Source organism: Bombus terrestris, chromosome 3 (genome assembly GCF_910591885.1).
Source record: "Bombus terrestris chromosome 3, iyBomTerr1.2, whole genome shotgun sequence".
NCBI lineage: Eukaryota > Metazoa > Arthropoda > Insecta > Hymenoptera > Apidae > Bombus > Bombus terrestris.
The window spans coordinates 348,276-375,150 of record NC_063271.1 but is presented as its reverse complement, the minus strand read 5'-3'; the positions used below and the strand labels follow the sequence as shown (position 1 = coordinate 375,150).

At 39.1% G+C, this 26,875-nt stretch overlaps 1 protein-coding gene across 13 annotated transcripts in view; it reads left to right on the top strand.

Annotated features, from left to right (window-relative positions):
• Positions 1 to 26,875, top strand: part of LOC100647525 (guanine nucleotide-releasing factor 2) — a 65,350-nt gene that overhangs the window by 29,605 nt on the left and 8,870 nt on the right. For 7 of the 13 annotated variants that reach the window (XM_048404307.1, XM_048404308.1, XM_048404299.1 and 4 more), the window contains 15 exons: positions 18,096 to 18,501; positions 19,274 to 19,498; positions 19,680 to 19,865; positions 19,991 to 20,298; positions 21,640 to 21,756; positions 22,174 to 22,487; positions 22,745 to 22,952; positions 23,222 to 23,245; positions 24,507 to 24,702; positions 24,789 to 25,041; positions 25,125 to 25,365; positions 25,463 to 25,477; positions 25,649 to 25,823; positions 25,924 to 26,568; positions 26,677 to 26,808. In XM_048404307.1, the coding sequence (XP_048260264.1) occupies positions 18,096 to 18,501; positions 19,274 to 19,498; positions 19,680 to 19,865; positions 19,991 to 20,298; positions 21,640 to 21,756; positions 22,174 to 22,487; positions 22,745 to 22,952; positions 23,222 to 23,245; positions 24,507 to 24,702; positions 24,789 to 25,041; positions 25,125 to 25,365; positions 25,463 to 25,477; positions 25,649 to 25,823; positions 25,924 to 26,568; positions 26,677 to 26,808 (3,445 nt within the window). Of the gene's footprint in view, positions 1 to 1,593; positions 2,117 to 18,095; positions 18,502 to 19,273; positions 19,499 to 19,679; positions 19,866 to 19,990; positions 20,299 to 21,639; positions 21,757 to 22,173; positions 22,488 to 22,744; positions 22,953 to 23,221; positions 23,246 to 24,506; positions 24,703 to 24,788; positions 25,042 to 25,124; positions 25,366 to 25,462; positions 25,478 to 25,648; positions 25,824 to 25,923; positions 26,569 to 26,676; positions 26,809 to 26,875 lie in introns of those variants that run through there. The other 6 variants (XM_048404309.1, XM_048404302.1, XM_048404306.1 and 3 more) reach the window with 6 other exon arrangements.

Below are 26,875 nucleotides of genomic sequence, written 5' to 3'. Positions count from 1 at the left end.
GGTAAAATGAAATTATATTTATTTATTTATTTTGTTTAGTTAAGAATCGTCGAGTTAAAATGTTAAACGATATATGGAAATATTAGAAATAGTAGAATATCATTAATGCAAATCGGTAGTAAATTTAAGTAATCTGATATACGCGTGTATGTACGTATGTATTTCGGTAACATTCGTGAAAAGATGATATAGAGCGTATATTTGTATCCTACTACAAAAGTCGTTAAAACATTTCAAGGTTTAGAGAAAGTCATGTGTAATAGAAACGAAATAAGAGTTTTCCTATATCAACGAACGTCTACAATATCGCGTTTTATGGATCAATTGGTAAAACGGCAAAAATTAATCAGATAAAAACGATTCGTTCGGCAACGTTCTACGTAATGAATCCCTGACGATGCTCGATACATACACTTATGTATCATAAGGTACGTATTTTGTTACTGCAAGTGGAAATGCACGCGGATCGTGTTTTTTACGATCGTGCCACTCGCTGCACAAGTTCCGTCCAGAATTTTATTATTACGCCGAGCAAGAACGAACTGGTCGAGAAAATAGCACGAAAGTCGGCCGTAAGAATACAGCGAAAGAAAGGAGAAAGGGATAAATAAAAATATAAGAGGAGGCCGCCTGGTCGTTTCACGGACAAGCTCCAATAATAATAATAATAACGGATAATAAATAATTATATCTTGTATTTTATAACATTGTATAATAACTTACAAATTACGCCGAATACTTGACGAAATGTATTATTATGTCTGCAGAATACATATATCTATATACGATTATTAATTACGTATACGTAATTTACATCTGTAAGATAGTTGTCGGAAAAATGCTTCGCAGAGACTTTTTTTTATCAACAATCGTTCTTATCGACATGACGAAAAGGTTGAAATTCTACTTGTACTTTTTGAATAACTTGGACGCTAAGAAGGATAACTTTTCTCGTTTCTCGTTTAACATTATGCATCGTCGAATGAGAAATTCAATTACATATAGGATTCAAAAGAAAGGAATCGATCGATTCGACAACATACTATAAACTTGTATTGTTCTTTTCTTATGAAAATCAAATTAATTTTCACGTCTGTATTACTCTGGTTGCGGCATTGTCGAACGCGCGAATAACGGCCGATCACGAAAATGGGGATGTATTACGTGAAACGGGGTAGGAACGGAACACAGTTGATGCATCTTTCTGTCAACGTGGGAGCACGAGTATGAAACACACAAGAGCGCTTATCGTTAGTAGAACAAGGACTAAAAAGGGTTGGGGATGGGTGTGGGGGGAGGGTGGTGTCGAGAGAAGAAAGATCGAAAATCTGTCGACACAAAGAAAGCAGCGAGTAGAGAAGAAACAAAGTAATATGAAAAAGGAAGATTGAATATCTCGTATGGTAGAGATACCTAAGCAGACCTAAGACCTAAGCAGGCTGGACGAAACTGTATAGAAAAGAGAGGAGAAGAGAAGACGTAACGATAGGCAGAGATAAAGAAACGCGAGAGAGAAGGTCGACCGGGTGCAGGACACGCACGTCGCGTCGGTGCGACTAGGATGGAAAGACGAGAGATCGTACTCGATGCTCGTTGGGTGAAGTTAGCAGTCGATGCGCACACGCCACGCGCTCCGGACGTACGTATCGTTGCTCTCTCCGGTTCGGTGTCTCGTCGCGTCGCGTTGTCCGTTCGTTCCTTTCTTGGTTTGTCAACGTGTCCGTTTCGAGCCAAGGAAATCTGCTGCGCGGTTTCCGCTCGAAATTGTTTCCTCTGCGACACTCTACACGACAGAAATTCGCTCGACCGACGATCTTCATCGTCTCGATCGTTTCTTTGCCGAACAGCCGCCGCATGCGACCGGTTACGAATTTCAAGAAAACCGATCCTACCAGTGTAGTGGGGTACATTTAGAATTCACGATGCTTGTGATATATTAGTATCAGTGAGCTACTTATTCTGTGCAGTTTTCAACATTCCTGTGTATGTCGAGCATACTCGAGTTTAGGATAAAACTACGACATTACCTTATCGGAAGACTTGGATGGTTCCTTGGAATGCTCGTTTCTCGTTGATGCCTGAGCAAAACGGGTTGAACCGTGAAATCGAAAGCCAGGTAAACTAATCGTTTCTCTAAAAACGATCGTGTTACAACGCGATCTGTGCAACGTCGAGACGCCGTCGAATTAGATCGATAATTTAAATATCTGTAGTTTCAATGTTTCTATAAGACCACAGTTTTATCTTATAGATTGTGTATATTACATACTTGTCCGACGAATCATATACATAAACGCACGCACGCACAAACACCTATATACCTGTACTGTACGTATATATAAATATTTACTTGCAACGAAAAATCGTTTCGTAACATACATTTATCGTTGGTAATACGTGACCCGCTGTACCGTGTCCCTCGCACGTAGTTTTCGTCACCCGGACCAACGGTTTCCGTCGTTTGATTCGTTACGCATCTCCGTTTCTCTATCATATTATTCATACGTGGCTCGCATTTCACACAACGTTTCGTTCATCTATACACAGATTCTCGTTCATCTATAAAAAATTATCGAACGAAACATGTTTTAAACAAAAATGAAAATTTTGTTTGCTTTGCATTTAATATTCATTATTTAAAATTCGATTTGATATGCTTATAAGGAATGTATATATACACAATCTCTGTAGGTGGAATTTCTGTTTCTTGAATGATAAGATGAGAAACTCGAACGACCAATCGTAGATTTCAATCGTCCCCTTGTGATTCGAATAATCGAGTTTCGATCGTACATCGATTCGAAAAAGCAAGAAATGTTGATAGAATTGGCCGGCGCTCGATTCAAAATACTCTTACAAAATGATCGTTAAGATGGGTGTGACTATATGTTCGGATTGGACCGACGAAATTTGCACGAGTTATATCGTATCGCATCACGTCCAATTTTCTCCCTTGATATTTTTCGGATGGCATTTAAATTTTAAAGGCGAACGGTGGATCAATCATGGCTGCACAGATGGCAATGACAGAATGGTGTTTATTAATAACTTTGTGACAGAAGTAACGTGCCTGTTTGAACGAACCTTCGAGCCTTCGAGCCTTCGTGCCTTCGTGTTTTTCTCACGTAACGATAAATCACGATGTTCTCGTTGTCAGCGAGCCGAACGAACATAATGAAACTTTTCCGTTTCCACCACATATCGTACGCGCGGTATGTGTACGTGAACCGCTGGCGCCTATGACTCATTTCACGGGCGTGTATCGTGATTTTTTGCGGTTGAAACGCCGAGACGCCAGATCGTAGGAAGGAATATCGTTACATCCGCATTCTGTCTCCGAGGCGTCTAGATACGTATAGCTATGTACTTACTATACTTATATATGTATGCCCTACGAAACCAAGGAAAAGGCAACGAACGTTTTAAATTCAAACAGCCTTTTTAACAAGGTAATTTCTTCTACTGCCTGTTAACTTTTACGACATTTTTTAACCTCATTCTCAAGATTAGCACATAGCTTTAAAAGAATGGTTTATTATGTGAGAGATAAAATTCATATGGCGAAATCGTGGTACCAAACTTTCTTTCGATTTACAATGTCAAAATAGGATCGGTTGTATTTCTTTCGAGTCACATTTTCTAAAAATATCTTCCCTTATGCAAGCTTAATTATTAAAACATGATTATTTCTGCTTACGTTCGTTACAAACAGATTAAATTGTTATTTGTGACGCACACACGCGACTATATCTAACTGATACAATATAATTTGGATATTGTTTCGCATAGATAAATGTTGAGATATTCGATTGCTTGAAACGCGTGTGTATACGTACATCTACCGATACGCTACTGATGGTCACATATCATATACTAATTGTACGTACGTATCATGGTATCCAGATCCCTTCACATGGAACTTGGCCTCCACACATGCTTCGAGGTAAATCTCGTCGCGACAGTTATCGTTACAAGAACATTCCAGCATGACCTACATAATAACCCTTGGGCCCAGCCCAATATATATGTCTGCAATATATCGATATTCGTTAAGCATGGAATTTACTTACTTATTGCGGATATCGTATTACGTATATGTATGTATAATAAAACATACCGTAGAAGGAATTCAGAGATGAGATCATGGCAAGTGCATGAAAGTAGGCGGTCGGTCGATTCAATAAACAGCAGCACGAAGGTCACAGGCTTAAGTCATCCAATGTGTTAACATTTTTATTTTCGACTCGCTTGTTCTGGTCTCTGGCTTTATACGAAATGACTTGAAATCGACGATCGCAGCATCTCGTTAATCATTGATCGTTAATTAACAACGTAGCATTAACCGCAAAGCTATCGACGATAGCCTATAAAAAGTATGAAATGAAATTCTCCATCTTTACGAGTAGACTTTCTCCTTACACGGGGTCGGCCGTTTGTAAGGCGTTGGAAGAACAAAGTCGGCGATTTGATTGACAGTGCGATAGATGGTGGTATCCTAGTCTCTTATTCCATGTGGACGAAAAATTGACGACCACGTTCTTCGACCGTGAACCCCATCGACACAACGCCACGTCTCGAGCAAACTTAATGTCAAGGGCTTTGCTCGTAACGGCCAGTTGCTAATTAATTAAACGAAGCGAACCTCTACACAGATAAAGCAGATACTTCTCGTTTCGCGTTTCTTCTTGTTCACCGGCAATTTTATCCTCTCGTTCTTTTCATTATTGCTGCGCGTGATATTCAAACTGGTTCGATCGATTCAGCGAATCTTTCTCATTTCTCGCGTTTTTCTTTTATGGTAAAACGATACGCGTTTAGAATTTGATTCGATGCAACCGATACAATTTTCCAACACGTACGTTATTAATCTCAAATAATCTATCGGGTTAATTGGCTTGTTTCTTCCATGGTGAATATCATTTTTGATAACTTTACTCTTGTAATTTAACTAATCGATGTACAGTTTTGCCATATGCGCTGTTGGTCTAATATTTGAATGAACTACTAATCGCTACGTATTCCAGAGATTGCAAGAGGAAAAGTCGCTATTAAAAGATCTATCGAAATAAAGAAATGCTCATGAATCTATCAAAATGATTGTGTTTTAAAGGTTTCGTATCGACGATTGGCCAGCACAGCATTAACCAGTTAATACTTGCGTTATACGATGCGCATTCCTTAAGATGGGTTTATATTATCCGTTCAGATACGCAATTGAAAAAAAAAAAAAAAAAAAAAAGAAAGAAAAAAAAGCGATTACCGGTTACGACATGATTCTGCCCAAACAGACACGGAGTCGGAATGTGCATGTCAGTTTCTGCTTGAAAACGGTACGAAGAATAAGATATTCCTCCGTCTCGTGTCGTACAGTGGATATCGTTCGATAATTTTTTCACATTTATCTCTCGTAAGTGTCACAGCTTTTGAACGATACACATATACACATACATTTCATTAAGCAGTAGAAGAAGTATTGGCGGAAACGTGAGAAACAATATCGCCGATCTATTTGTCGTTCCATCGAAAATGTCCGAATCGCGATACTCGACATAACGTGTACTATCCGAATGTACGCGTTTACACTTTGGACACGCTTTCCGATAACTTCCGACACGAAATACCTTGCCGCGCGTGTGTGAGACGTAAGGCCGCGTCGGTATTTGCCAATACGGCCAGCGGTCGCTCGGTAGTGCCAAGACGGACGTCTCTTCGCTTGGGAAGCCGATCGGCGCTGCATAGGCATGCCGATCGATTTACCGACTGTTGTCGGTATAGAAATGTCTGACAATGAGCGGAACCGTGCCGTAACCCGTAATCGTTCCGTCCCTGAACGAATATGTAATACGCATAAATCCACCTTCATAGTGGATGCACTGCGAGACTTATCTTCAAAAGGAATTAGAAATAAAGTGGCACGATTAACCACAGAATTTGTTGAGTCAGAATTTCTCCTTGCAAAACAGATCAAGCATTGCAATTTTGCAATTTTGCCTTGCCCATTTTACGATGATTTTTCAATGTCGCTTATTAATGTCTTTTTATGTTATCCAATTTTGCGATCTTTTCCTTTGACAAATTTTTCTATTTTATTTATTCACCTCGTTCGAAAAGAGCGAGACGGAATTTTGAAAAAGCGATAATCTTTCATTTCGTCGTTAAATTATTTTTTCTTTCTAGTTTCCCGTTTTTCAAGATACGTAAATATAAAGCGAAGAGAAATAGAAAGAAATTGAAACTTATTTGCTGCACGCGCGCGTACAGCGGTGCATAAATTATGTCTTGAATTTGATTAATTATTTATATGCATTCTTAGCACGCGCGCAGTGTTTATTGCTGCATTTATGAGTCATGTAAGACGCGCAGCTGCAATTGTCAGAATTGAATTTGTTTAGGATGATAGTGGCTAGAAGATCTTTGAAAGGATAACTATGTTTTTAGGGAATTTCTCGTATCTTCTTTATGTGAGAATCAATCAGTTGAAACAGAACTTTGAACAAGTCTTCGCCTGGCCTTCGTCTTCGTCTCGTTTGAGAAATAAACGCACAATTTGTTATTTTCTATTGTACGAAAGTTGCCGATTTTTATTTTATATCGGAAACACGAGCCATCTGGCGCTAGAACCAAATTTCACTGCCGTAAACAGCATGATGGGAAAGAAATTCTATTTACAAGTGTGCAATACGAAAATTTGCGTTGAAAGAAGGAACAGAGAAGTACTGGTTTTTGGAGAACTCGTAACGTGTAAAGAAGCTAGATGGGAGAAGACCGTTCTTCAAACGCATTTCTCCATAGTATAGGCAAGTTATCAGCATCCCTCCTTCGGCATCGCACATGTTTCACACACGTGTTACGCTATTATGTCAATCGTTACCACATGGATAAATGCATCAACGATTCTCCAAGGACTAGCTTCCGAGGCGTGTTTACTAGCATGTAAACGAACAAGCAACGTGAACGTCAGGAAAAACACATTGAACAAATTTTCTTGAATCTCGAATCGGTTTAGCCTTTTTAATATATTTTAATATTCTCGCGTATAACAGTTATGTACAGACGTTGTGTTACGTTGCGTCATGTTGCCTTATGTTGCACGATCGTTAGATTACGACGGTAAACGTTGAATTGGATCCGCAATGTTCGAGGATAGCCAGCCCTGGTTTACAAATTCCGTTTCGAATTATTTGACCCGGAGAACAACCATTGTTTGGTAGCCGTAGAACCGAGTATATCGTTTGACTTGAATTCGCTTAGCTTGAAGAATCAAGCTTTATCGTAGGCTTGTCCTCTCGGTATGATCTTTTCGCTCGAGTGTCCGAACGAACCTAATCTCTCCTTCGAGGCAAGGTTGACAAGGCAGATGAGAGTGTAAAAGGGTGTATAAATTTCGAAATACTTGGAACATTAGGATTTTCTATTTGTAATGGAGCGGATCTAACATCAACAATGGCAGAACAGCAGGAGCATGGCGTAGTGGTGGTAGCTGACGTTGGAAATTTCTTTTCTGCAAAAAGATACGAGTTAGGCCGAAATGTATCGTTAGAAGAAAAATTTGAGTATATCGCAAGAAAACGAGGAACGAATATCAAGCGAGACGTAATTTGCGAGATTGATATTGATAAAGATTTTCAGATTGACAAGAAGAGAACTTTTCAAGGAATATCGAAATATTTCGCTGCTCCGTTTGTTGCCGGATTATGCCTTCCTTTATTCATTAGGCTTCGCTGTTACCAAGCAGAACACTACCTCCAACATCGACGTGTTCGTGTCGTAGGTTATAGCCGCGCGCGTTTCGCCTGATCATCGTGCCACGCATACATACGTACATATAATACATATATTGCACATATATTCTGAAGTTTACGATGTATCTATAACTCTTACAATATAGACTATATAATATATTGAAAAATCGTTAGTTTTCATAGTTGGTCGATCGATCGTAACGTCGGCAGACGACGTTCTAGCCACAAGATTTCTTATTAAGCACGTATTTGTTACAGCGACCCGACAAGCGTATCGAACAATTTTTTGTATTTGATCAGGCAGGCCGCTTGCTGTAGTCAAAATATCCGTACAGTTGTGTCGTACACACGACACGGTATCACAGTAAATCCGAAAAGGCATACCTATGTATCTTACGCCCGCTCATAGGTCTACCGGAACCTGTGTAGCTGACTTAAAGGTTGTACCAACGAATTATACGCGGTGGATATGCGCTGTTAACGAACGCTAGCCATTAACCCTTCCATATAGATCTTCACATCGTAATGTTTGCAATATTTGCTCAAGGACCAAACAAATATTTCCAACGAATCGGCTAAATAAGAAGATTTTTCTTGAAACAAGGCGAACTCCGTTTTACGGAAAATCAGCGAAATGTTGGCAAAAAATGCATGGTACACGTGATTCTCGTCGCGAATGTAATAATACCCGAATCCAGGAGGCAAGCAGTCGGGCCAGTTCGCGTTCTTTCACACATCCGTGGAGTGTACTTTTCGTCCGCATTTTACTAGCCATTTTTTCCAGCGGTTTTTCACATGAAAAGAAAAGAGTTTGCACGTAGGCGGATTTAGAAAGCTCATCCGTTCGGTCGGACGATTTTCTCTCGATTTTTCATTTTTAATGTGTTTACGTTAGGTCGGCTAACATTCAAAATGAAACGTTACATACATTACTTGTCCCGATCCGTCTTGTTTCTTTCATCTGTCATTATCCGATTTATTCTATCTGATTTGATCTGTCGTTATTCGTTGTCGAACGTTGATAAATAATCTCTTAACCCCCTGTAACCAGATTAATATCGACTTTGCTTGCTCTCGAAGAAAACAGACAGTAGTGCAATTACCTGCCTCTCGGTTCTACATATACATATGTATATACATATACATTTACATTTCACTGCATGTTACGGATGCTCAATGCAGTGCCATTGCCGAAGGCTCCTTTTTCTATTTATCGTATTAACGCGTTGCTTTTCCAAGTTTCCTGTCACACGAAAGCTTTCAAACTCGAGCAGCACTTTTTTTTATCTTCTCTGTACGTACATGCTCTATAGCACTGAGTTGTTTATCGAGTTTGGTAGCTAACTCGAGGGCATTTGGACAAATGCTAACGATGATAACAAGGCGTGAATAACGCAAGTCATATTTCGTTATAATTAATTTAATTGGTAATCACAGCACGTTATCGCGAGAATTTAACGGATCGTCGGATGAAAAAGACGATCGGAGAAAGGGAAACGTGTGCCAGGCAATGAGCTTCGAATGCAAAGTAAATTCGCGATTCGAGTAAATTTAATTAGTTCGAACTTGAAACGTTCGAACGTTTTCAATCCTGTTTGGACGAGGCTGGAAATGTTTGGTGCAGGCAAATTCACTATTTTGCAACCGTTGCGCTTTCTTTCGTTTGATCGAATGAGATTTAGCTCGTATGGGACAAGTATGGCACATAGGGGCGGTGAGCGTATGATACGGTAAAGTATGTACAATGTATAATACATACGTACACATAAATATTTCTTGAAATGGCTTCGACGACGGATGCTGACAACGGTGATTCGAGAGACTTGGCTGGCTCGACCGACTTATCGTTTTTGCTGTATTCTGCATGCACGCTTTTCGATCGATGTTTCGGCTTTTCGCCGAAGATCATAAGCGCGCGGCTGTCGCTTTCTTACCGTAAGCAGCCGTATAGATCGTAGACGAATGTTACGATACGGCCGCGTTGTCAACGATCACTGCGACAGCATCATGCCATCGTCGTCGCCTTTACGTAAAAGCTTTCTATCTTTCCTTTCTTATATCTGCCTATCGAATAACTGCATATATATATATATATATACACTTTGTTATATATGTATACTTGTAGCGTTCAATAGAAAATAAGATTTGCGATTGGCTATAGTCATTTGTAGATAAATCTTTCGCAAGTTTAAAATTATACGTACCCCCGCGTTGTTCAGGGGTCGTTGTTCAAGGTTTAACATCTCTACATAGCAGGTATGATTCGATTTTTTAGATAGATTAGCATGGGAAATGGGTACGTGTTATACTTAAATATAGGGATATATGATAGCAGCTATACATAATAAAACATAGGTACTAAAGGAACAAAAAAGCCTTTTCTGAAACTTAACTCTCACGTTTTAATTGGCAAACGTAATCCCGTATTTCCACGTGGAATCAAGCATTTTCAAGCACTTAAGAGAGTTTTAAAATCCATGCAGTCAGAAGCACGCATAGACGAAAACCTTCGCCGGACCTTCGTCGTCGATCCGATCTTTTAATTCAGACTACGACGTTACCATCTGCGAAAATCACGCTGGTGCAACCGGCAATCCCGCGCTCGCTAATATCGCTATCGAACCATGAAATTCCCAGCTGGAGACGATGCCTGATATTCCGCTAACATTAAAGTTTCGTAATTGCATCGCTGCGAGCGCAATGGGAAATTCTAAACTGAATCGGCTTGGCCGCTTCCATAACGGCGATGCAGCTGCACGGAATTTAACCTGTTAACAAATTAGCCGGGGGATTTGTTAATCGGGACTCGTCCGACGAGAGTCGGTGGTTACATAGCGTATGATTAAACCACCGATCGAAATTACACGAGACTCGTTAATATTCTGTAATAAGTGTAATTAACTCGGTTAGGTGTTGCGATAGGATAAATCATTTACATTCAAATGATGTACGAATCGATATATATATATATATATATATATATATATATATATATATATATATATATATATATATTAGCTACGATGTTTGAATGGAAGTTTAATTCTATATTTATAGAATAGAAAAATAAAGCAAAAACAATTTTTATAGAAATCCTTGATGCACGGCGGTATAACATTAGTCGATTCTCTTTTCGTTTTGCTCGTTCCCCTTGCTTTTTTTTTTCTTTTTTTTTTGTTAGCTATTTACCTTAGTCATTAGTATATGTATGAGAGAGAGAGAGAGAGAGAGAGAGAGAGAGAGAGAGAGAGAGAGAGAAGGGGGGGAGAGGGACAGGCAGAGATGGAGATTTTTATAAAACGTTTCGATTAATTAGTTCTTACGATTGAAGCGAGAGGTTAGAAATGTTATCCGGCTGTGATTGGCTGTGATTGAAATGTTATGAAAGGTGATCGATGGGAATAACAACAGATAATCAGTGTTTCCCTTTTCTGTCGAAACGAAAAATCATGCCAAAAGACTCTTTATTAACTTTTCTATAAAGTTGAAGACACAATGAGCGCGATTAAACGCTGCAATTAGATAAAAAATTGCTCGATATGCACATATTCCGTCCCTTCTTCCTTGATATTCACCCTTCGCTTCGCGCGTCGGTGGTGATAACGATAACGATAACGATACAGTTTGACTGCTTCGAAGCCGGGAACATTTTCGTCTTCGGCGAAGCGTTTCTCGGTGTTTCGTCACTTACATCGTGATTTGGCCGTCGCTTCGCGTCGCGCCGGTTTCGGGCTCGCTTACTAAATTTAGTTCGTTGTCCGAAGGCACCATCTTGGAATAATTCTCTGTCGGCATTTAAGCTATTTCGAAAGCTCTTTAAACTTCGGCAACGCTTCTTCGTATTTTGTCGACAGTGTTCAACGCGACTTAAAACGCCATTACATCACCTTAGTCAACTACCGACATTTCATTTTTGGGAAAAAGTTGACGCGATTCTTTTCATTTCTCAGTTCTCATACAGTCGAATGATTACCATATCGTGAAATACGTTCGATCGAACAGAGAACACGCTATACTTACACGTTACAACGCTTTACACCAGACCGACATACCGTCGCCTCTCGCCGCTATCCAGTGTCCCCTTTCCAACTATTGAAGGGACAGGGAGGCGTGGAAGGATGAAATTCAAGTGCCACGTTTAACACGTTTTTCGAAGACTGAACAGGACATAGTCGCCGCCGCCGCCGCGTATTATTATTACAGAGCGGTGCAACAACCTCGCGGTTATTTCGGCGCGACTCCCGTCTCACGGAATGCACCGTGCAAAGGAAACTGGCCGGCGCTGCGTGACTTGGGGATGCGTGTGTTCCGGAAAAATAACAGATTATTTAGACGAGATAACAGTGACGATACGATATATTTTCTATCTGTTCGAATGGACGTTCTTTTCTTTCCGACGTTCTACTTTCGATCCACAACGCCGACGGTATGAAAATCCATTTGACAAACAGGCATCGAGTCAAGAACTTATCGCCTCTATTTACTCTAGATACATATAACTCTGTCTTCCTTTTTTACAGTGTGCGGTGTGTAGGTTGACAGAGATCAAGTGGTGTTGATGCGATGGTAGAAAAGTACGATGATATTGGGAGAATATCGTGGATATTCCGTCTCAACGCGATTAATACCCAGACGATCGCTGATGGATATTCTTAGATCCTGACATCAGCTTTCTTTCACTCACCAACACTCGTGTTCTTCTTTAGCGCGTTGATTAGCATCGGTGTTATTTAGCGACCAGCGATTAACATTAGATTCACTAGCGGAGCTATCATGCCGAAAAACCGCTTTCGCTATTTATTCAAACATATCATATCATATCAATGTCACTGTAAAGCTAAACGCGCTAAAACTATGAAGCGCTTTAACGTTTTAACAAATTTAAGTATTTATATCGGTTGGGTTTATTCGGTTATTGTATCGCATTGCGTATATATCCTGTCAGTGGCAATTTAGCACGACGACACGTCGCGTCACGCGTCATCCCAGCTTCGCAAGTTCGAAACAACAATTTTTAACGTGATCGGACAATTCGGTTAAGAAAGCGTGTCGCATTTAGATATGCTGGCGCTTATCTAAAATTTATTATTACGTCGCAAAACAAATCTCGTCAAATGAAACGTAAATCTACATCGATCGGTAGACGAAAAAGTTATGATTCGCCATCATTTGGACATAGGAAGCGATTTATCATTTACTTTCCATATTTGTATATTTTACTATTAATAGCTATCTTGTATCTTGTATCTTGTATCTATTATCTATTATCTAGTATCTCTATCGAGAATTATAAAAATACCGTTTTTTAATTACTTTTGTAGGGAAAAAAGGAAAAAAAGGAAAAGCAAGCTCGTCAAACGTAGCTTTTCATTCGCGTTATCGCAATGAATCTCGCCAAGCAAAATCTCCGATAATATTAAGTCCTACCGCCACGAATCGATTGATTAATAGACCGTTTTCCACGGACAGCGGGATGGCCCTGATTTCCCGCGGTTCCGCCGCGAAATACCCGGAAAATCCGCATTTCGGTATTAGGCACGATCTGCCATGAAATCGCGTGTCCGATAACCGCAGACCACGATATACCATACCGAGTCCCATGTTCCACACGTGTTTCGTCATATACCTATGTACATAACATAGTATGTACATACTGCCTACACACGCACGCACGCACACACAAATACATTTCCGCTTCTGCCCATCTAACTTCCATCTACGGAAGATCCTTTCATTTGCTCTTCTTTCCCCTCTTTCTTTCTTTCGCTTTCGTCCATTTATTTATGTCTCCCCAGTCCTCTTCTCGTTCGTATGTCTCTTTGTTCCACCGTTTCTTCTCCACCTATTCTTCCTATCGACGAGATAGGAATTACAGATTGCCTCGAACATTTTGCGCTGTTTTGTTCGCAGCATAACATTATGGAGACCGAATCGTTCGCAACCTAGCGCCATCGAGTTTCTTCGTATCGCGGACGATTTTCAGGTTGGTTTCTTGATTAGAAGGGCGAGTGAATCGATACGAGGTCGTATGGACGTCGATATCTTTTCGCGAAATCGTTATCGGAGATAAGGGCGGCAATTGCCCGACGAGCGAGGGAGTACACTGGGCATGGATCGTTGCCGAGTCAGGTATTTGCGATCTGCTACTACTTCGTCAAAGTTTGTCATCGTCGAGACAATTTTAATAGGTTGACGATATAATGCTCGATGTCGAGCTATTTCCAACATTTCAAACAGATTTTAATGCAGCGATTGAAAATATTTTATTCGACTACCGTAGACCATCGTTAAATTATTACTGATTCAGTGAACTCGTGTAAATATGTACGTACCCCGGGCTTACTTCGTGCTTCTCTCTCACAGTGGCACGAGTCATCCGCAGCAATCATCCAGTGCGAAACAGCGTAAATTCAGCTTTACATCCTCCCGTGCTCAAACTCGTCGTTCTTAATAACTCCGTTACTGTTTCAACTTGATGTTCAGTTACCTTTGCAGAATTTCTTGCTCGACTTCCGCACCTCGTAATCACACGATGCTTTCGTTAACGAAGCTGTAGATAATGAATTTTTAGCCGTCTAACAATAAGGCAATTGTTAGCGCCGTTCGATATTCTTCTATTCCGAATTTGTCAAGTCCAATTTAGATGGTTTCGCGCGCGAGAGTCTCGTTCAACGTTGCTATAAATATTCTAGTACCAGATCGGAATATATTTTCAAGCTGGGGAAGAAAGAGAGAAAGAGGCAGGGAGACAAACGATAAGCCTATTCTTATTTGTCGCCGCGGCGATACTTGTTTCTAAAATGAAAGAGTAAAACTAGCGCTTGTCGGATTATTTTTGTTTTTGGAAATCTGTATCGAACGTCACGCTGGTTTTCTATCCTGGATACACTCGCCAATGGTAATCTGGGGCATTAATCTAAGATTAATTTCGAAATTGACATGTGCAGTCTACTCGTTTTTTTATACGGCTAACTAATAATAACGATGATCATTAATAACAATCTCGTTATATCTCGTTTTCCCTATTTCATTCATGTTCAGCGAGCTGGTGAGTCGAGTGGGAAAAGAGATAATAGTTTTAGTCAGTAATTCTTAGTATGATACCGTCCTCGATAAAAGAATCCATAATTTGGCGAATTCAAACGTGCGCCTAATAACCGAGGATCAACTAACGTGTAACGTACAACGAATTTTATCCTCTTGTACGTATGTATATCTGTTTTCATGCAAGCCTATAACATCTTAAACATCTAATTATTGATAACGTAGTATCGATAGTTATTCATCAATGGAACACTTACAACATGCACTTGTTCTGAAGAAGACAGGAGAAGAGGCCGTTGGTCATTTTCTCCATATTGCCGTGTATTTCACGTTAACTTATTCACTAAGACGCTCAAAAGGTATTCCAGGCTTGCAAACCTTGCTCAATGTCCGAATATTCTCCTCTCGATGTGTTATTTAACGGCGATCGTTAGACGAATCTCAACCCCTTTGGTTTGGCCTTTCATCCATCGGCATGCTAAAAATTCACTCGTCAGCCGTTTTCAGAAACACCGATGCGTCTCTCGTTCATCGATCGTACAGTTGTTAATCCAGGCTATCGAAGCTATCCAATCTCGAGCTATACGCCATTCGGAATCCACCGGTATTCGAAAGACGATCGGCCGCGATTAGAATGACGAACGGGTAGTATAGCAGAGTAAAGCAGAGTATTTCGCTTTGATTCATGTCTGTACGACGACGATGACCGCTCTCAAACCCTCTCGCACGTGTTCACGTTTTCCATCAACCCAAAGCCCTTCCACTTGCACGTATTCGAGGTGGTGCGGTATGGCGCAGTGAGAGGCTTTCACGCTGATGAATGGCTGGCAGTGACGCGATTAAAGGGACATGCGTGGAAAGCTATCGCGGTCGTTGCATTCTCGAGCACGTTGCACGTTCGCGATAACGACGAAAAGGTGATCTGACCGCTGTGCTCTCTGTGTTACCTGGCGACAACAACAAGATCCGCGCCATGTGTACCAGCAGCGTGATGTTTACTTGACGAGGGGGCTGCTTGCTCTGTGTGTGTGCGTTACCATGCGAGTTATTAACTTTACGCGAGAATCCAACGATTGCGTTCAGCGACTATCTTCTTGTTATTAACACGATACGCACACACACGCGCGCGCGCGCCCCCACATACACATACATCCATCCACATGCAGCCACACGAGAACGATCTTGTTTTTGGGATATATTAGGCGCGCAAGTGAATAATCCAAAGTTTATTTGAAAGGACAATACTGTATCAGGCAAGCGACGAATATCATCGCGAAAACTACCGCGTTTTTAGACAAGATCCAATGGTCAAGTTATTCTTGTGTCTCGTCCATTAATTAAAAGTGGGTATCGAATAAGGCGTGTTGCATCGATCCGAACAGCTAGCAATCCGAAGCAGTAATGTCTAGTGAATAAACTGGTCGCTGCAATACGTACCAAGCAACGCTCGTTATGATGTAATATTATGATGCTAGTTAACGATCGTAAAAGTAGCGCGTGGCTTGACATTGTCGTGCAGCAGCAATTTCAGAGAACGTTCTCCTTTGTCGTTTGTCAGTGTCGTCCTGACGATCGAAACTCGCATAGAAAGCAACGACGAATACCTTGGTCGAACAACTTGCGGGTGTCTTTTCTCAAATAAACTGTCGAAGGCTTTGTCGTACATGCGATTATTTACGAAGCGCGGGCGCGTGTGGTTGCAGCAGCCTCGAGTATAGACGCACTTCTTTAGTATAGACAGCGTACAGGATCGAGCATGTTCCGTGGATCCAGTCAGTCACGGCAATTTCGATTCCGTCCTCCGTTCTCCGTGTTTTCTATTATCTCTGTCGGCCATCCGAATCCTGCCTTTAGCGCAAATCACGCCTGATTGAGGTTTCAATCGGAATTCGTGAATAGAACTTGATTTACCGGCGTACATACACACGTACATACGCGATCAGAGATGCAGAGATTGCCTCGACCAGTCGCTTGCTTGCATTTCCCCCTATCGCGAAACGCAAACCACCAAAGATGACTGGTTTAACCAACAACCCCTTTTGTCCCCATGCGCACTTGTACAGGCAAATAACCTGGTAATGATTCGAGCATGAAGTTATTAATCGAAGAGAAGTGTTGCGGACAACGTTCGATAGACCGATTTTTGCGGTGAGTAATTTCGCGGTGTTTTGTGCAACGTGCAACCTTGAACGTTGCTGTGACATGTGTATTTACATTTTCGTTAATAGATTAGATTCGACGATATTTTCCGAGGTAATAGCAATGATTTCGTTAAATACCTAAAGGAAATGTCAAAGTACGCGTTACACACACTTCGTAGAATTACTTATTTGGTTCTCCGATTTGCTGCTTTAAAGCTAGCTCTTGGAGCGTCATATCTTGACAATGCCCATCTACGCTCGAGAACCGCAATATGCTATGTTATTTATAACATAGCATATTTCTTAACAACTTTATTATATGCTTATTACTGGGCTTGGTTCGTACAACAACAACAACAACAACAACGACGACGACGACGACGACGACAACAGCAATTTGCTAACCAATAGTATTACCGAATTAACAAGTATAGGTAGATATATTTCTGTAACATCAATTGCAGATGCTATAATGTAACTATATATATATATATATATATATACACCTCTACTTAGTTATAATCGAACCATATAATCGTACCATCGAACCATATAACAGCAGACTAGTACTTGGCAAATCAAACTTATCCAAACAATCTTTGTAAAAATGAAAAAAGATAACTCGAAATGAATCGAATCGAAAGCCCTTCTGCCTGTACATTCGAATCTTCTCGACAAACGAACCGATCAATCGAGCCCCGGCCGTCGCATCGCTTTGATTTTAAACGTTTGGTCGCGTTTGTTTACTAGTCCCGATATATTTATCCGTTTCGTTTGCACGGTGAATTCACCGATGGAATTTACGTACCGGTACGTCTGTTATTGTGCACGAAATTTTCCAACATAAAATTTTCGCGACTCGATCGGTTGTAATCGTTGAGACGACAGTCCATTAAACGCGTTTTTCACCAGTTTAAGCGGATATCACCTTTTGCGCCCTTTACGATGCAAGTTCCATCGATCGATCCACTTTAAAGTGGAATAATGGTTTTAAACTGGCTACTATGTGACGAAAAAATAGAAAATTGCACGGAAATAAGTTTCGTTGAACGCACGCAAATTATTTTTACAACCTACGCAAGTCTGAAACGAAAAGATCAGGAAACGCATAATATCCTTCTGTGTCGCGATAAACGATATTCTATTTTCTGTTTATTGTCTGTTACAGAAGTCGAGGAACGCTCCAGCGGGAAGGCGCGTGGTGGTAAACTAGCGCGTCGTGCGCGCTCCTTCAAGGAGGACTTCCTGGAGAAGCTCTCCCACATGCGCTCTCCTGGTAGCGGAAGCGGAGGTGGAGGCAGTGGAGCGGCTACGAGGGCCGCCTCGCCCTCCTCGCCGCGAACACCGCGTGATAAAAGCGCGCCCGGCTGCACCGATGGCGCGACCACCCTCGACAAGAACCCCCTCCGTGACCTGCATATCCACGTGCGACAGGTGCAACTGGCACTGCTTCACTTCCGGGACGTCGTGTCAAAGAAAAAGCTCGAGATGCTGCCCGGCAACGGCACCATCGTCCTCGATACTGTTACCACCATACACACTGTGCTGAAGTCCTATCTTCTCTACGAGAACAGGTAAGTGAATTCGATCGTGATCAAGGTATCGATCAAAAACCTATTGACCCTGACTTGACTGAAATGAATTGAAAAAAAAAAAAAAAAAAAAAAAAAAAAAAGGAGCTTGTAGATTAATCGAGTGACTTGGTATAAAAAAAATATATTTCCTGGCTGAAACTTTGAACCGAGTACTTTCATCTATTCGATATCAAGGATCGCTGGTGCGCGTGAAAATATATGCCAGATATTTATTTTATAATTTAACATTAAGCTAAACGAGTAACGCACAACACTGCCAGGGACGTGGAAATGTTCGAACAACTTTTGAAAATTTTATATCTTATTTTTAATTCTAAATTAAATTTAGTAATTTTCTTCGTTACTTGCTATATGGAAAAAGTTATGTAAATCATGGTAATGTATTGTACGTTTGTAACATTCGAGGTAAGTGTTTTGTCTAGATAAAATTCTAAATCTTTATATAAAATGCCTGCGTGAACTAATTCTTCGAGGTGACGCGACTACAAATTTATTCCGTGTAAAAGTCAAATATATAGTAGTAAATATTGAAAAAGTATTAAAAGTTGACAAGCACCGTATCAATTATCGTCTAATTACAACTAGTGGGAACTAGGTAGTTTGAGATATATTGGAACAAAACATGTATGTATATCGTAGCTTTATTTTCATTTCTTTTTTTTTTTTTTTTTTTTTTATTTCTATTCAATTAGTAAGTTTAATTAAATACGATATCGTTTGTAATCGCGACCTTCGTATTTTCTTCACCAAGCTCTACTCTGGGATCAGCGACGAACCAAGTGTATCAAGCTCTAGCACAATTATTAAAACTCTGTGACGACGTGTTGCTGCACGGTGACCAGTCCTCTGCGTTGGATACCGAGAACGTTACACACATCATAGGATTAGTCGAAGAAGCTGTGAAAAACTTGGTTGCCCTGGCGAATGAGAAGATTGCCAATAGACAGAAACCTGTCGTCGTTACAACTAGTAATAGGTAATCTTTCTACTTGTTATTTGGTTGAAGCACTGATTTTCGATAAATTTACACTCTTCCATACTGGTACAAAAAATCAGCTGTTCGATTTTATTAGTATAATTGACCAAAAGTTCGATACTCTTTTGTGTCGTCGTAATCAGCAGAATTTGACGATGAACCATTGAAATCGCGTTTTCAGAACGTCGTCTTATGGATCGGAAATGACGCCGCAAAGAAATTCTTTGCCTGATATTCCGTTAACGCCAAGGGAAAGGCAGATTTTAGAGCAGACAGCTGCGAGTACTAGTTTGGTCCGTAGCTCGCATAGTTCCGAGTCGATTTTAAGGGATTCTAGTCCACCCCCAAAACCGCCACTCCCCGAGAGGTAGTTTCTTCCTATGATTTTTATAGATAGTGCATCACAATGCATCTATTCTCGAATGTAGTGCAAAAGTAATTCTACGTTAAACGAGTACGATTAAAAAATAATGTTTGGATGATGAATTGCAGAACTAATATGTGTCTGTCGGAAGAAAATAGTTCTTCCGGTACACCACCACCATTGCCACCGAAACGGAGAACGAGAGGTCAACAGTTGCTCGATGAATCCGAAGGTTTTTTAGCATCTAGTCTCGACGGTGTTTCCTTACGAAGTCGATCTCCGGAGGATTCGTCGTCTCTTCTGAGTGCGTCGGCTGGCAGTTTGGATTCGGCCTTGAACCATTCCCGCGACGAAGATGAGATACGGGCGATCATGGGACCAAACGACGAGTCTCTGAACGACAGTATGGATCTCAGCCTGATGGCTACTATCCAAGGTAACCGATCCATCCTTTTATCGTATCATAGCATCGATTATTTAATCATGGCCAGTAAGAAAGTGTGATAAACGATATATCTTGCATAACCTCGGTAACACTGACTTAGTATCGAGTCAGTTTCAAGCATATTTAAAATAACAAAATAATAAAGAGAAGCACGCGTAGACAAAATTATCATTTATATAATAATAATATGTTTATATTATAGATTAACTTATAATACGTGGACTAGAATTCTTTGTAACGTACATTGTTTGCATTTTGTAATATAATTGTCTACTGTCTTCTTTTCAATACATCTGTATCCAATTATTAGCGTTAGTCATTATGTTGCTTAAATTGATACGATGAAATACCTTTTACACAAGTGAATGGCAACCGGAATGGAACCAAATGGAACCAGTTTTCATCAAACTGGAATTAACAGTAAAGTAAATATATTAACAGTAAAGTACCATTCTACAGTGCCTGTACATCGTTTTAGTACACGCGGGTTGCACATAGTACGTCGGAATGTGATGTAATCTTGGACTCAAGCGTGTTAGGAGTTTGAAATTTAAAGAGGAATCGTATAAAGCACAGTTTCGCGGTAGGAGGTTCGAGCGTTGTTCCTAGTTGTTCTATTGGCTGTTCTGTTGGTTGTTCCCAAGAAATAAGAGTCCAAGTCTAAGGCGAATGTCGAAAAACTCTAAGGAGAATGTCGTCGTAACATATCGAGTACCTACAGTGTAACCTAAATATCGCTTTAGCTCGTAATTTCACCTTTATTCCCGGTTGCCATTCAATTAATCTCACTTATAAATCGCGAACATTTAATCATCTGTTTTAAGTTTAAGAGTCAACATTTTCCGAAACGAGGCAACCTCAGCGTAGCTCCGTTTGTCAACATTGAAATATCGTATTAGTCGTATTAGTTGTACTATAGTTCTTAGTATGAAGATTTATATCCGATTTATGACAACGAAATTAGAACGATCCTGAGATGGTAGCGGTAGAACTATACAAGTACATTTCCATTTGTGTCGAAAGGTTCACTATGCGGACAATGCTTAGTCAGCGAAGTGGTCTTCAACTGTGCTTGTCTCGATCGTCGAATCAGTCTTACTGAAAATCTCTTGGGATACGTTAGGATACATATTTCGAAAATAATTAACTCTCCGCCGAGCAATTAACGGCAAAGAATTACGTGGCATAACGACAAAAAAAGTCATATTTAATTATATATACATACATGCGTAAAAGTTTCATTTTTATCGATTGAATCAATCTTTTTCCAAACATTATGCAGACGATATGGAGAGAAACTAAATATATTGATTATTTTTTTTACATTTATAGGTATGCAAGTTAATGGTAGTTCAAACTGTAGTTGCTGGGACGGTTCCGAAACAAACATACCAAGCACAATGTTATTGGGTCAACAAACTCCGCAAGAAATGCTTAATCCATTTACCGGTGGGTAATACAAAATCGTTTTATATTTGTCGCCAACACCGTCAAGCTGAAGTAAAGGCGGTGCCGATGACGTTGCACATTTATAAATGTAAAGAAAAAATGTACAAGAGCTAAAATTATGCAAGAATTCCTCGAATAGCTAGAGCGAAGCAGGTAACGTAGGTGTCAGACCTTTAGACTACATGACTAAACAGTATAGTGTAGATCTTCGTTCCGATCAGTCTAATAGGTTGGTATCCTTTTTCTTGATTCGTTTTCTAAATCTAGATTATCTAAATTAAATTTACCTTCGTAAAATAGTGCTTGCTGACAGGAATTGGGAAGCGTTGCAAAGTATCTTTTTGTAAGAAAGTTGAAGAACAGGCGAGTAAACATTTTTAACGTGTTATAACGAACCATATGGCGATTATGTTTCAGGTATAGAAGGAAAAATGGAACGATTATCGACTCAAACGCAGGAATCCGGTTTCGTATCCATGCATTCGCAACGAAGTTCGTCTCAAAGTTATACTACCTCCAGTATAACGTCCAAAAGATCTTCTCAGCAAAGCAGTATTAGTTACAATTCCCAAACGTTTAATTCGCAACAATCGTTTTCCCAAACAAAACTGTCTTCGGATAATAACGGGTCTATTTTCACTCAGAAGACAATGACTAGTACGAAGAGTACCGTTAGTACAACAAATATTTCCGGAACTGGAGATCCTGCTGTATTAGAAAAATTGGTAAATGTGGGTGTTGTGTGTCGTGATTTTATTTCTTGTTATTTATAAATCTCTTACTTATAATTTTAAACAATTTTCAAATCGAAATATAACATAGAAATCAAGCTCTTTTTTCGCTGACTATTTGCAGAAATTCTATCTATGTACTTGTAATTCTATCATGACCATGCAATAATTTCGATCGTCGATGCATCGTAGATTAAAAATTTGAACATACATCAACATGTATGTTCTTATTAAACGTGAGTTTCCGTGTTTCGTAGGAAATGGAGTCGATTTCTGCATTGGACGCTAATGGTGTGCCGCCAGCATTGCCGGAAAAGCGATCGAAACGGAGGAAAGAACGTCAACCGTCACAGTACGACAATGTACCTGAAAATGAGCATTTATCAACCTGTAGTTTACATACCAATAACGGCGATAATACAGATGCCAGTAAACCCCCTCCACTGCCGCTTAAGAAAAGGCATAGTAAGTCGAATTATTGTTTATAAAAAAAACAACAGTAATACAGCAGATGATATTTAACACCATACTACGATTGCTTTATTGCTGTTGAAAAAATTCAAATAAAGTATCAATGATAATGGATATGTATTAAAAATGAAGTTGCCTGAATTTGAAGAGAATAATTATTAAACAAAATTATGTTAGAGATTATCTAGATTATATTAGAGTAGTCGTTCAGAATCTTTTCCACGTAGTAGGTTAAAACTGATACAATATTTTGTATCCCCCAGTGTTCCAATCAGTGGCATATTCTGGTAAGTGGGATCCTGCCCACGCAAATCAGCTATCCCTCAGCAAACACACGTTCACGCTAAGTTGAAACCCGTCGTTTCACGCATTAATTATACACGACTTTTAATATCTTAGCTTTTTGCGGCATGTTTTCGTCGTTATTTTTCATTTCATTTTGTCGAAATCAACAACGCGATTTCATTTGACTAAGCTTGGATATGTCACTCATATTTTTCGGCTTTTTCATAGCTTATATCTTAATATATATAATTGAAATAATGAAATAATACTAAAAACACATAGAGCAATGTGTGTATATATATATATATATTTTTTTTTTCTTCTTACATACAAATTATTAAACTTTCAGATTTCATTACATTCTATCCACACTCATCTTTTCCTTTCATTAGTTAAATTATTTTGTCAAATCAAACTCTATACATTTATTTGATTTGAATTTGTTACACATCGTACTTTATAAATATATTATTTCCATTGACATTTCTGTATAATAGCTTTAAATTTCATTAACCGTAGAAACTGATCTTCAACCACCTATGTGGGCGTCGTTATTGTTTCATTAATTAAATTGACCTTTTCTTGCTAATAGTCAGTTAACACTTACGCTTCTTTAACTTTAGAATTAAGACAACCGACTTTAGTTTTCGTTTCCACAATCGACTAGAGGATATATCTCCAACGATTCGAAATTTCCTCGATCTACACGATATTTGTTCATGCTTGCATCATCGTGATGATATTTATCCCAATTTTAAGTAACCGTTTAATCGCGAAGAATGTAATCTTAATCGCGGTAAGAATGTCGTTTAACGGATTTCACTCTTATTCCAGTGAGTTTATACCATAATAATCTGGTATTCGCTACCTTACATATATGTCATTATCTATCGAGATACATGCTTGTGCATCAGTGTTTTTCTGTATTTTATACACTTGTGCTTTGATATTTTATTGTAACATGAATCATGCTTGTATGTACCATATATATACACATGTGTGATAAAAATAGAAATAATATACATACATGTATATACATGTAAGTATATTATTTCTATTTTTATATATATATATTTTATATATATATATATGTATATATATATATATTTCTATTTTATATATATATACACACATGTATATACATGTGTGTGTGTGTGTGTGTGTGTATATATATATGGAATCGTATTTTTTTATTTATTTATTTTTCTTAAGTATATTATATTGTAAATTAGAATCGTATCAATTTAATCGTATCTATTCCAGTCATGGCATACATGGAGATGTTTGGGAATTGTTCTCACAGCAACAACGATTTCATCTCCGGTCTTGGGACTCGTCATTCAGTGGCAGCTTATAATTCGATGCAAGCGGAATGGCAACAACACGAAATGGCTCTTACTACGACACAATCGTGTTCTTTCATGGCACATACTATAACTACATTACATGACAACTCAAAGTATGCGTTTCTAGATATAAAAATTTATACATATCTTCCTGTGTTCAATATAACAAATACAAGAAAGCGTATTATATCTTTTTCAGTACCTCCATAACTATGGCACCATCAGTAGCGGAAGTAACGAATAATTCTAGTCTCCCACCAGCATTACCACCAAAGAGATCCCGTTCCATTAAATCAAATGCAACGCCACCGCCAATTTCGCCAAAACCCACCATTAGTATGCAAAGCATACATACAATCGAACCAATCGTAACGTCAACACCTATGAAAATAGAGGAATCTGGTTGTGTTCATGATAAAAAGGAGTTATCACCTTCGTCTCCAGCGAAGCTGGTAAATATTTCATAAAGTAACCTAGATTAACGTAGATTTGTATTACCTAGACACATCATTACGAATCTGCCCTTCATTTCTAGAATAACGTTGCTTTGGATACTATATTACCGTCCTCAAGACCCGCGAGTAATGCCTTATCGTCGATTTCCGTCGATGATAATAACTTGGACTTGAGAGACGTCGATCAAGACGATACTATTTTGGATGAACTCGATATCAGCAAGTATTTAGTCTTCAAGAAACCAGACGAAGAAGGGCCAGATATAAGGGGTGGCCACCCGGATGCATTGTTAATTCATGCAACCAAAGCTAATAAACATGGTAAGTTTTCTATCCAAGCGTTATAATATAAATTGTATCGACAAATGAATAGTCATTGAAGGATATAATGCATTTCGTATTCTTTCATGCTTCATAGACGAGAAAGAATCAGGTCAGTGTAATAATTTGTTGGATTTTCTTTCAATTCTGCTGTAACTTAAAATTGCTTTTCCTTTCCCAATAAATAAATACTTTTATTATGCATAGGAAAATTTCTGCGAAACGCAATTAAAATAAACGTTTACCATACGAATTAATCACCGCATGATTATTTTATTTACAGACTTTTTGTATCAAGAGGCGTTTCTAACAACATATAGAACATTCATGCAACCATTGGAGTTAATTCAAAAATTACACAAACGTCATCAGCGATTCTCTTGTTCTGCTGACGTTATTAAACAAAGAGCAGCTCGCGAAGCATTTTCCTTGTTGGTTAGAGTTGTCAGCGATTTAACGTAAGTTTACTAGAAAATTAACTAGAAATTAAAAAAATTTTTTCTAAATATATCGCAAATAATTCAATGTAACTATAAAGAAGTTATTAATTTCTTCCAGTATGTCAGATCTCGATGATACCCTCTTGCAAACTTTAATGGAATTCGTACAGCAATTGGTATGTAGCGGTGATCTTACTATGGCAAAAGCTTTGCGTGTTAAAATTTTGGAGAAACACGCGGCGAAGCAGTTGCAATCTACACAACCGATTCTATCTTCGTTGAGTGTAACAACAAAGCAAGCTTCCCTTCTCGATTTCAAGAGTGAACAAATTGCAGAACAAATGACATTGTTAGATGCTGATTTATTCATGAAGATTGAAATCCCGGAAGTACTAATTTGGGCTCAAGAACAGAATGAAGAACGAAGTCCGAATCTAACTAGGTTCACAGAACATTTTAACAAAATGTCGTACTGGGCTAGATCGAGAATACTGGAACATAGATTAGAGAATGAAGCGAAAGATAGAGAGAAATACGTTGTTAAATTTATCAAGATAATGAAGCACCTTAGAAAAATAAATAATTTTAATAGCTACTTAGCCTTGCTTTCTGCGTTGGATAGCGCGCCAATTAGAAGGCTCGAATGGCAGAAACATATTACAGAAGGTTTAAAAGAATATTGCGCTCTTATCGATAGTTCCAGTAGTTTCAGAGCTTACAGGCAAGCTTTAGCAGAAACACAACCGCCATGCATTCCGTACATGTAAGTACCTTTAATCATTTTATTTCAATAATCGAAAAGCAAAGTTTTCGTCGAAGCGAAGTTCATCGAAGAGCTAACAAATATTCGAAGCACATTTTTCACTTACAGCGGACTTGTGTTACAAGATCTTACATTCGTGCATATTGGAAACAATGATTTGTTACCGGATGGTACGATAAATTTTTCGAAAAGATGGCAACAGTTTAATATCGTTGAAAACATGAAAAGGTTCAAAAAAGGGTAAGTTCGCTCGTTTAATAGTTTTTTTTTAAATAACGAATATATATTTCAATGTTATTTCTAAATT